An 11411-nucleotide genomic window follows, 5' to 3' on the forward strand; every position below is an offset into this window, starting at 1 on the left:
TTGTGAATTAAACTTTTAACCAGAGTGCTTTGGTTACAGGTTGGTCTTTTTATATCCTGGTAAGTCTGCACAATGGAAGCCCGATTTAAAAGACAACCGACACCATTTTTTTGTTTCCTGACTGATATGAGAACGTTTTATAGCATCTAAAATACCCAAAACACGCAGGCTGATATTTTTAGTCAAATGCAAAACACCAATAAAAATGAGTTAAAGTGTCCCAAAACTACTTCAAAATGACATTAGAAAGTTTCAGTTTCACAAGGTCCCGCCCCCTTGTTTGTGACATCACGCCAGGTCGTCTTGCCTTGCTCGAGAATCAAAACAATGGCTTCAGATTCGGAGAAGATGCTTTCTTGTTACTCATCCAGTTATGAATATGATTCAAATAGTCCTGAAAAGGAAAGCTTAAATGTTTGAAATCGATTAAAGAAGTCCTCCCATATCAATTCGAGCCATCAGGACTCCAATGTAGCGTCCCGGAAAATGTACAAGATGGCGCCCAAGCTCCGTTGGAAATGGGCTGATTTGTCTGCTGGGAATTTGTGTCAACTAGTACCAAATAGTAGTCTTGGTGCAACACACGATTCACCATCGTGTTATTTATGTGTTTTCCTTCTGATTTTGCCATCAACACGAAGTTTTCAGACCAAACAAAGTACCCAAAATGCATTGTGTGTCGCTTTCTCGGTCAGGGGTGTTCCAGACATGACGTCACGTCAGGCATCGTCATCAACTCAAAAACAAGACTTCCTGAGTATTGAGCGCGAGTCTTAAAACGTAAAATATAGCTATATGCCATGGAATTTTTGTAAAATACGCTCAGTAGAAGTCATTTGAAGTCATTTTACAAATTATGGACACAACTTGTCCGAAGGCGTCGGTTGTCCTTTAAAAGAAAAGGAAACGAAATTTAGCTCACGGGTGCGCCGTCTGATCAAAAATAAATTTGCATCCATCAGTGCCGAGCAACCATTAACACCAACACTAACTTGTCCTCACTGTTCTGGTCAAAGAAAAAATAAAATAAAAATGTACGGTATTTCTTTTTAGGTTGTAAAAAAAAAAATACAAACTTTACTCACCTGTCGTCCCTCATTAGAGGTGTTCCTATTATTATGGCCAAGATGGTGTTTGTGTGTGGTGGACTGCAGGTGTGTGTTCGTGGGAGTGATGCTGGGAAGTGTCGGGAACTCCCCTCACATTCCCATGACTGATTGAGATTAAAAAAAAACATCACACAGTCTTCCTTCTCAACCAGTCCAGGTTCTTGAGTGACCATGTTAGTGCGATGTTGGCTCCTTTTTCTGTTGGGTCTGGGTGAGTCATGTTCTTTCAAAAAAATGGATTTTTACTTAAAATAAGCATGACATATACAAATATGCTTAAAAATACTTTCCATTGGTGTAAAGTCAATTTTTAGTGGGCACAGTAGTTGTCCATTAAGAGAATACCAGTAACAAATGAGCTATGGACACAATAGATGCTCGGGTTAAACATTTTTATTACATTTTACAATTGATAACATCCTGGAAATGTTTTTTTTCTTATATTTATTTATTTTTCTCAATGAATGAATGGCAACACCTAGATGCCGCAGGTTAAGTATAACTTCTGCTAATAAGAGCATTTCATTGTTCAGCTTGTCATACAGTATGTTGGTGAGATTGCTAGCTCGCCAGGTAGCTTGCTCGGTAGCTAGCTCGCGAGGTAGCTAGCTAGCTCGCTGGATAGCTAGCTAGCTCGCGAGGTAGCTAGCTCGATGGATGGATGCCCAACTCTGGTAAAAATTCTAAATTAGGACAAAATCTTTTGGTTTTAAATGCACAGCATTCACTGCCAGACAATGTGCAAAATGTGTCCACACCAGTGCCAGGGTTGTATCGTTTTCACTCAAATTGCAGGACCCACAGAATATTGAGTTTTAGGACTACATAAACGTTCAATACAGCGTAATAAATGATAGACTCTCTTCTTTCATCCGAAAAAAAGAGTTAATTCCTAAATTATGTGTCTGGAGTTGTATGAGCTTGAAATGAGGGCGATTGTCCAAAATACAATGCAATACATACATACGTCATATTTTCAATTCTCAAATAAATTTGGGAATGGCAGTGAATGAGTTTATATAATTTAATTCTCATGTGCATAACATAAAAGATCCACTCCTAAGTATACAAATGCTTTGAATAAAAAGAAAAATCCCTCCAATGCAAAGGGCTGTTTGGCAGAAAAATTCCCATTCAAAGTTTGCAAAAAAAATGACTTGTTTTTGTACATTTTCACAAAAATAAACTCATTAAAAATTGTTATTGGTACACTATGTATAGTTTGTGCGTGTCTTTTAAAATCCTCTAATTAATGGGCTGGCTAACCCGTCACATCTTGCATACAAATGAACTGCCAATGGTTCTATAGCCAACATTTTCATTTCAACAATTAAGCTTGTCGAAATGATTTGACCCTCTGAATTCTGACTACGGTCTCTCCTTTCCCAGAATGCATCTCTCCTTGTCTCTCCGGCGGTTTGTCAGACGAGAGGAGACAATGCGTCTTCCAGGTCAAAGCACAGAACCAAAATTACTTTGAGGCGGGCAACGTGAGCAACTCAGTTCAGGTCTGTGAACATACACACTGCTGTGTAGGCTACTTCCTCGTTGTCAACGGAGAGCTGGAGGTTGACACTCTTGGTAAGATGACTTTTTAGGTGTGTGACTGGCATTTTTTTCATGAATACTACTCCTTATTGAATTCTAGTTTCCAAGTCACAAAATTACAGACATCTGAGCATAAGGAGGTTTGAGTGAGGCACTGAAAAGGAGAACCTCAATTGGATTGGATGTACCTTTATTCGTCTAGCAGGGGAGAAATTTACATTTCACAGCAGAAAAGTTATGAAAGGAAGAAGTAGAAAAACAAAATACAGGAGCTGCTGCAAAAGCAGCCACTCTCGCGGCGCCATCTTGAAGTAAAAAAACAACAACAAAAAACTAAATAGGAAATAACGTGACAACACAAAGACACAGTCATTCATTCTCTCATCACCTCTTTGTGACATGAAGCAGTTCTAGATGAAAGAGGAGATGATCAGAGCGTCCTTTTCAGCAGTGGATCAGGGATGTCGTGGTGGAATGTGCACATCACACACACATGCGCACACAATTTAAATGTTGAAAGGAAACACGCAGCTGTAGCATCCATTGTCAAAAAGAGATTATCTCACATCTCCTGTCCCACATAAAGATTGAAGTGGAAATCTTACAATAATAAAGATGTACATTCTAATTATATTATGAAAAAAGTACCGTCTTTTCTACACTATAAGGCGCACCTAAAAGAAATATGTTTTCAAAAACTGACCATGCGCCTCATAATGCGGTGCGCCTTATGTATGGAAAACTTTTTAAAATATGTCATTCATTGAAGGTGCCCCTTATAATGCGGTGCACCTGATGTATGCAAAAGGTTTTTAAATACAGTAAAGTCTCGTTATATCGATATCGGATATATCGATAGTCCCGGTTATATCGATACTATTTCTATGCACGCACAGAGAAAATTACATGCAAACAGGGTCGGATATATCGATAGTCCCGGTTATATCGATATTTTTTCGGACTCCCTTGAATATCGATATAACGAGACTTTACTGTATGTGTTATTCCGTGTCATCCATTCAAGCTTGCGATTTGACTGAAGAATCTTGCCCCGATACCACCTGCAAGGCACAGCGCCGCTTCAACAACCGTCTGGTGAAATGTGTGTGCAGTACAGACCTCTGTAACAATAACCTCACATGGGGCGTGTCATCAGATGAACAACCAGGACCCACCGACTCCGTTGGTATGATCCTTATCGCTCATCACTTTTAACACCCCCAAAATAGCCAACTTATCGGATAACACTAAAACCGCCGTATTTCCTGAATAGCGGTTATACACTTTTTACAGTTCCACAGATAAATTCAAGAGCGGAATCTGACCACGTTTTTGCTGCGTACCATTAACCATCTTTGGGCTATTTGACGTAGCTTTCACGTGACATAAAATGGCATACTGAATTTTGATAATATTGTTTACTATTGTCCAAATATTAGCCAGAAAATACTGTAAACATTATTCTTGATACTGGAATTTGCGTTATATCTTTGTAGACAAAACCTGGTGGCTCTTCATTGTTTCCACTGTGTTGCTCATGGGCTTGGTGATTGCGGCAGTGCGTTGGAAATGTCACTTGCGACACAAAGGTAACTGCTATTTTCAGAAGTACAGTAAAGTCTCGTTATATCGATATCGGATATATCGATAGTCCCGGTTATATCGATACTATTTCTATGCACGCACGGAGAAAATTACATGCAAACAGGGTCGGATATATCGATAGTCCCGGTTATATCGATATTTTTTCGGACTCCCTTGAATATCGATATAACGAGACTTTACTGTATGGCATTTTCGGCCCTATAAGGCACATCTAAAAGCCTCTAGATTTTATTCAAAAGCTGACCATGCACCTCATATTTGCCTTATGTATGGAAAAGGTTTTTAAATATGTCATTCGCCTTATATTCTAAAAATACAGTATTTTTCTTGCAGGTTCAACCCACACGATAGTTTTATTAAACAATCTAACATTTTTTAACATAATCATCAATTTTTATTTCTTTGTTCCACATTGTTTGTAGCGGGCAAACTGTACTGTGTTTTCCGGTGTATAAGGCGCACCCTGATGAATGCTGTATTTTCAAACTTTTTCCTAATACAGGTAACATCCGACTTACGACCAAACAGTCGTAAGTCGAAATGGTCATAAGTTGAAATCCATTCAAAATGTTGAAAAGAGACTATGAGGCTAAATGACACGCAAACTCCCCCGCCCAACCCCCCACTGCCTGGCCAAAATTGTCCTACGCGTTGCCGGCCTGCTAGCGCGTTGCGGTGCCAGGCGTAGAATTAAAATGTAAAAAAATAGGGTCGTGGTCGTAAGTACGGGTGGTTGTAAATTGAGCTGGTCGTAAATCGGATGTAATCTGTATAAGGTGCACCGGACTATAAGGCGCACCTTCAATGAATGAAAAAAAAATATACAAATATAATACATAAATAGATCAAAGGTTTTCAAATATAAGGCGCACCCCAATTTAAGGCGCTACAGTAGAGGCTGAGGTTACACACTACTTCCTCCACAAGGGGAAATGGAGTCGGTGGTGGCTGACAGTAGTTGCGAGACCTGTTGTAGCTCAATATTACTTCACATATAAAGGCGCACCGGCGTATAAGGCGCAGGGTCATCTTTAGAAGAAAATTAAGGCTTTTGGGTGCGCCTTATTCACTGGAAAATACGGTACTTTCTTGTCCAAAAACAAACACGTGAAGCAGCATTTAGCCCATTTTGTGGGCTATGTGTTAATCTTACTATTCGCTATTAGCTTATAGCTTGCATAAGTACAGTAACACCGAGCTGAGTAGTTGACCGGCTTCTTTTTTACCATTCCTCTTCTGTGTTTTTCATCATGTTTTGTGAAAAAGATACTTGTAAGAAATTGAGGTTATTCACCGTGATAATTACTCACTTTAGTAACCACTCTGCAACATGTTTAGTTACATTAGTAGCCGACCAAAGCTCATAGCTAGCATAAGTAACACCGAGCTTAGTAGTTAACCGACTTCTTTTTGGGGACTCGTCTTGGCTGTTAATTTTCCGGTTTGCTATTCAGTGTCTTTTGATAAGGCGCCAAATATCAACTACGATGCATATGCGCTTCTATGGAGCCTTTGTATGGTATTTCACGCCCTACACACAGCTTTTGTTTAGCCTTGAATGTTACTTTCTCCACAGGGTTGACCTTGGTCCTTATCAGAGGTGTAATGCTCACTTCAAGTATCAGAGCTCATAGTAGTTACTTAAATAGCAGTTACAATACAGTAGATTCCATGTCTCAATGAGTAGTTGGCTGGGAATGTTGTCCACGTCTACAAAAATTTGATACATTCGAAAAGGTGGGCCATGTCTGGGTTTTGAAAGCTGTCAACCTGCGAGACACTGTGACCTCACTGAGAAAAAAAAACATATGGGTGTGTAATATTTCATTGCGCAATTTTATTAACAAAATTTCACATGTAAACATGAATACTTTTGGCAAGTTACAACATATTTCTGGCAATAATCAAGTATGTTCTTTATTGTAGAGCATTGTCGCTTTTTTCTTGCTGTGGACAAATTTAATTTGCCCACAGCAAAAATAATAATAATGATTTGTGTTCTTAATATGTACAATGTTTATTTTAAAATATGAATGATATTACGGCGGAAAAACGGTAGTTTTTAATTTAACTGATTTCAAAATGAAATTCCACTTGACCGGAAATTGTCTTATCGGAAAATATGTTTCTTCTCGAGAGTTTTCGCACGGACCTGTTTTCTCGATGGTCGACTTCGCTTTTTACGAGTAGCGATATTTGTTAGCACTGCTAATATTTAATGACGAAAACGGAATCGAAAATATGTCACAATTATATTGAACAATTTTTGTGTTTCGCATACAAACGTTGTATGCCGTACACATCTAAAAATGTGCAAACATCGTACAGAGTACGGCAAAATACGGCCGGTTGACAGGTATGTGAAAGTATCCAAGCAGGTCTTCTGGTGAGGACGACATGTTTTCTGACGCGGTCAGTTTGGATTTCGGATCCTGGTTTTAAGCTAGTTTTACGGTTCTTTCTTTCTTTCCATGTTTTTGTGTCATACCTTTTTTAATATTATTCTCTTCATTCATCCCTCATTCCTTCCTTCTCCCCATTCATACATTTTTCTTTCCTTCCCTCCTTAACTGGTTACTTCCGTCCATTCTTGCACACCATCTTTGCTTCGTTCTAATTATTTTCCTCCACTTCCTCTTTCACGTCATTCTCCTTTAATCCTTTTTGCCTTCTTACCTTTCCCAGCCTTCATCTTCTGTTCCTTCTTCGCTTCTATCTTTCCCTCAAACCCTTGAAAGTGGCTATGGACCCAGCCTATCTGATCACCTCATAGGCTGAGGACTATTTTTTGAGAAGGGATTGTATTATAAATTAGCCACAAAGGCTTTATGTCTTCATACTGACAAGTTTATTTTCCCCCATAGCTTGTTTTGGAGGTGTGACTTCCTTTATAATAATAATAATCCATTTCATTTATAAGTGCCTTTCAAAACTCTCAAGGCCACTTTTCAGTCACAGGATAAGTTTTTCTGTGGGTGAGCAGCGGCAGCCACACGCGCCAGCGTTCACTCAATCCGGAAGTAACTGAAATAGATAGAAAGCTAGGTTGCTAATAGATAGCCAATACATAGCTAATAGATAGGCAGCTGGCTAGGTAGCCGTATGACTAATAGATAGCCAGCTAGATAGCTAGCGAGCCAGCCAGATAACTAATAGATAGCCAAGAGATAGCTAACAGATAGACAGCTAGCTAGGTAGCCGTATAGCTAATAGATAGCTAGCGAGCCAGCCAGGTAGCTAATAGATAGCAAATAGCTAGCTAGCTAGGTAGCCAACCAGGTAGTAATCATAATACTAACCAGAATAATAATAAGAGCAATAAGAGCAACAATAACAATATACTAGTAACACACAAATAATAATATACTGATAATAATAATATATTATGCAACCTATAATTTCATCTCGGTTGGCCTTACAGCCCGCATTGTCTTTTTCGTCATCTCAATTTGGCGCAGACTGAGAGCATTCGGTCATACTGCGATGACTGACGAGTCAGCATCCCGCTCCTCTTGTTAGCTTTAGTCACCTCTTTAGTTGGTAAAACATGCTCGATGTGGTTTAGGTCTGAAGATGGACATTGACTGAGCCGTCCCTATTACTTTGCTTACAGAAGAGAACACACAAGCAACCCTTCATGGACAAATGCAAAAGTCCCACATTGATGTCACTGATGTTCAACTGCAGCAGGTAAACAATTTAAAAAGCAAAACTGTTTAAATTCTTGCCTGAAAATACATCTATCTCTCCTCTTAGATAGTGGCCGGCGGGCATTTTGCCACAGTGTGGCGAGGAACGTACCAAGGATCGATGGTGGCTGTAAAAGTCTACCCTGCTGATGCTCACCATGCTTTCAGCTCCGAGAAGGAAGTCTACGGTCTCCCGCTGATGAGGCACGCGGGGATCATCGACTTTCTGGGTACCGGGAGAAGGTCGGAAGATGGCAGCTGGCTTCTATTTCTGCAGTTGGCAGAATATGTGAGTGTCAAAATGGAATCAAATAGAAATAAACACTTTCTATTTCAAAATAGTGCTATTCCAGGCAATGTATGCGCTATCGCAGTGGTTCTTAACGTGGGTTCGATCGAAACCTCGGGGTTCGATGAAGCCTCGACTATGGAGGGTAAGACGCACGCGACTCAAAATGTTAATTACCGTATTTTATGCACGATTAAGGCCCACCTATCTGGATAGCTATCGAGCTAGCTAGTTAGCTCTCTATTTGCTATCTAGCTGACTGGTTATCTAGCTATTAGCTATCGAGCTAGCTAGCTATCTCTATTTGCTATCTAGATGGCTAGCTATTGAGCTAGCTATTAGCTATTAGGCTAGCTAGCTAGCTCTCTATTTGCTATCTAGTTGGCTGGCTATCTATCGAGCTATTAGCTATCTATTAGCGTGCAAGCTAGCTTTCTATCTGAGTTACTTTGGGGTTGAGTGAACGCTGCCGCCTGTGGCTGCCGCTGCTCACCCACAGAAAAACTCATCCTGTGACTGTAAAGTGGCCTTGAGAGTTTTAAAAGGCGCTGAGAAATGAAATGTATTATTATTATTATTATTATTATAAAACGTTTTAAAATATGTCATTCGTTGAAGGTACGACTTGTATTCCAGAAAATATGGTAATTATGACACTGCCATTTGGCCCTCACTGGCTGCAAATGATCACATGACATCGCTCGGCCAATCAGTGCTGTGGGAAATTTAGTTTGCCAACTACTCAACGTGTGGTGTGATTGTCGTGATAGGATGTTATACAAAAAAAAGTTACATATTAAAATGTTATTTACATTTTTCTGTTTTTAACAAATGCGCTTGCTTTTTTTTTATATCTTGAATTTGTAATAAATATCGCCATGTTTGATTTTCACTAATGAAAGGCTCTGTGAATGCGCATATTAATCGGTTAGGTTTGGTACCACTGTTAAAAACCACTGCTCTATAGGTTTTAAGTCTGAAGATGAGATTTGTTATTTATTGTTCATTGAAAAACAGGACAAACAAACAAAAAAAATCTAGCTAGCTATCCATCTATCCATCCACTGTTCTTTGAAAAACTATTTGTCTCACTAACTTTCAGGGCTCTTTGAGCTCATTTCTGAGTCAGAACACCAACAGCTGGCCATTGTCACTCAAGTTGTGCCTGTCTTTATCACAAGGACTCTCCTATCTCCACTCAGATCTGCTCACAAAAGGTATTAATTAGGCTGCAATCGTTACAGCTTTTCCCCAATTTTACTTTCTATCGGTGTCATGACATTTTCCATTTGTTTTACTTTTTTTTCAGAGGGTCACAAGCCACCTGTGGCCCACAGAGACCTCAGCAGCTTCAATGTGCTCGTCCGGGCAGATGGCACCTGTGCTCTGTGTGATTTCGGTAGCGCTACCATCCTGTGCGCGTCCTCTTGCCATCGCCAAATGGGAAATCGAAGGGTGAATACTCTTATACTCTGTTTGTCTAAAAGATGTCACCCAGTTATGAAGCCACCTTTCTGTTCATCTATAGAGTCCAAGCCAGGCAGCATGCACCTTGTGCTACATGCCCCCCGAGATTCTGGAAGGTTCCGTGTCCCACTTGAGCAGCTGCTTTCTACACGGGGATGTCTACGCTTTAAGTTTGCTGCTGTGGGAGATATGCATGCGCTGTTCTGACTTGTTTGAAGGTAAAATCCGTCATGCACACTTACTCAAACTCAAAATTTATTCCTGTACTCTTGACATTGCCTCACGTTTTAAAGGACAACCGACGCCGGCGGACTAGTTGTGTCCATAATTTGTAAAATCACTTCAAATGACTTCTACTGAGCGTATTTTACAAAGATTCCACCGCATATAGCTACATTTTACGTTTTAAGACCCGTGCTGATTATTCAGGAAGTCTTGTTTTGGATATCTCCAGTTGTACATGTACATATCTTTATAGAGCATATATTTTCTTAAATGTTTATTTTTCAGTACAAACCAATACAAGTTACTTATACAAACCTTAAATATATTTATATAAACCTTAAACATTCCTATATAAGCCTTAAACATACATTCCATAGCATACATTCGTAGCCTAAATGGAACTGTATAATGCCACTTAGCAATTTTTTGATGATGATACTAATGCAGCGTGTTCTACTGGAAACAAATTCCTTGTGTGTTCTACATACTTGGCATATACTTGGCATATAGCACTGACGCAACTTACGAACAAATTCACCTTACAAACGACCGTTAGGAACATCTATCTTATTGAAGTACTAAATGTCGGATAATGGATGGCTAATGTCTCCCTCTCCAGATGGCGCCGTGCCACAACATCTCCTCCCTTATGAACGTGAGCTGGGAGGCCAGATGACCCGGGAGAGTCTCACCGTCCATGTGTCTCACTTGGAAAAAAGACCCTCTATCCCTGAACATTGGCAAGATCTGAGTCAGGTATGTTTTCCCTCTACCTACCTTCATTCAATGGTTTTGGAATGAATAAAAATACCAAATTGGGGCAATTTTAGGCACCAGGGTTGCAAGATCTATTGACAGAATGCTGGGACGTGGACCCAGATGCCCGGCTGACTGCTCAGTGTGTTGTGAACAGATTAGTCTCGCTTCAGTCCTATTCTTTAGTATGACACTTATCTTTGTATGTTAAATATCAAGTACTAAATATTAATTCATGTTTTTAGTGTGTAAATAAAGCTGAGTTGAAATTGAAGCATCTCAAAGATGAAGCCTGCAGGTCTCTGTATAGTACACACTGACCTGCTTCTCTGTTGAAAATGGCAGCTGTGCACCCAGCTAAGCTTTCCTGTCATGGACGGAAGGCAGTGTTAAGTTCTAAGATGTCTAACAGGGAATTCGTTTACATTTTTTTTGTACTGGAAGCATCATAACAGTATGTGCATTTTCTATAAACGCGTGACACCGAAATGATCACTATAATATAGACTCGTGTAACAGCTTCACATTATGTATGCCACAAGATGGAATAAAACTTCATTGTAAAATGTTCGATGTTATTTTTATTGTGTGGTCATTTTGTGTGTGTGTTTTTACTGTGCGACCCTTGACTACAGCCGTGGTGGTTACAGTCATTGAGAAACTGAATTCAGTTCAATTTTTAAAGGAGACTGCCGTTTTAAAAGCATGAAAAGTATTGTTGTC

General features: G+C 39.7%; 1 protein-coding gene across 1 annotated transcript; it reads left to right on the forward strand.

The window, feature by feature from the left end:
- Positions 1 to 2470: 2470 nt before the first annotated feature.
- LOC148890456 (anti-Muellerian hormone type-2 receptor-like) lies at positions 2471 to 11205 on the forward strand (the record flags this gene model as incomplete). The annotated part of the gene is made up of 10 exons (XM_089010696.1): positions 2471 to 2690; positions 3682 to 3843; positions 4154 to 4246; positions 7876 to 7952; positions 8019 to 8240; positions 9343 to 9457; positions 9550 to 9695; positions 9769 to 9925; positions 10552 to 10688; positions 10763 to 11205. Coding segments are annotated over 10 exons (1446 nt in total), but the record flags the coding sequence as incomplete, so codon positions are not given.
- Positions 11206 to 11411: the final 206 nt, after the last annotated feature.

The sequence above is a fragment of the Hippocampus bargibanti genome, linkage group LG12, assembly GCF_051943395.1.
Source record: "Hippocampus bargibanti isolate YZ-2025 linkage group LG12, ASM5194339v1, whole genome shotgun sequence".
NCBI classification, from domain to species: Eukaryota; Metazoa; Chordata; class Actinopteri; order Syngnathiformes; family Syngnathidae; genus Hippocampus; species Hippocampus bargibanti.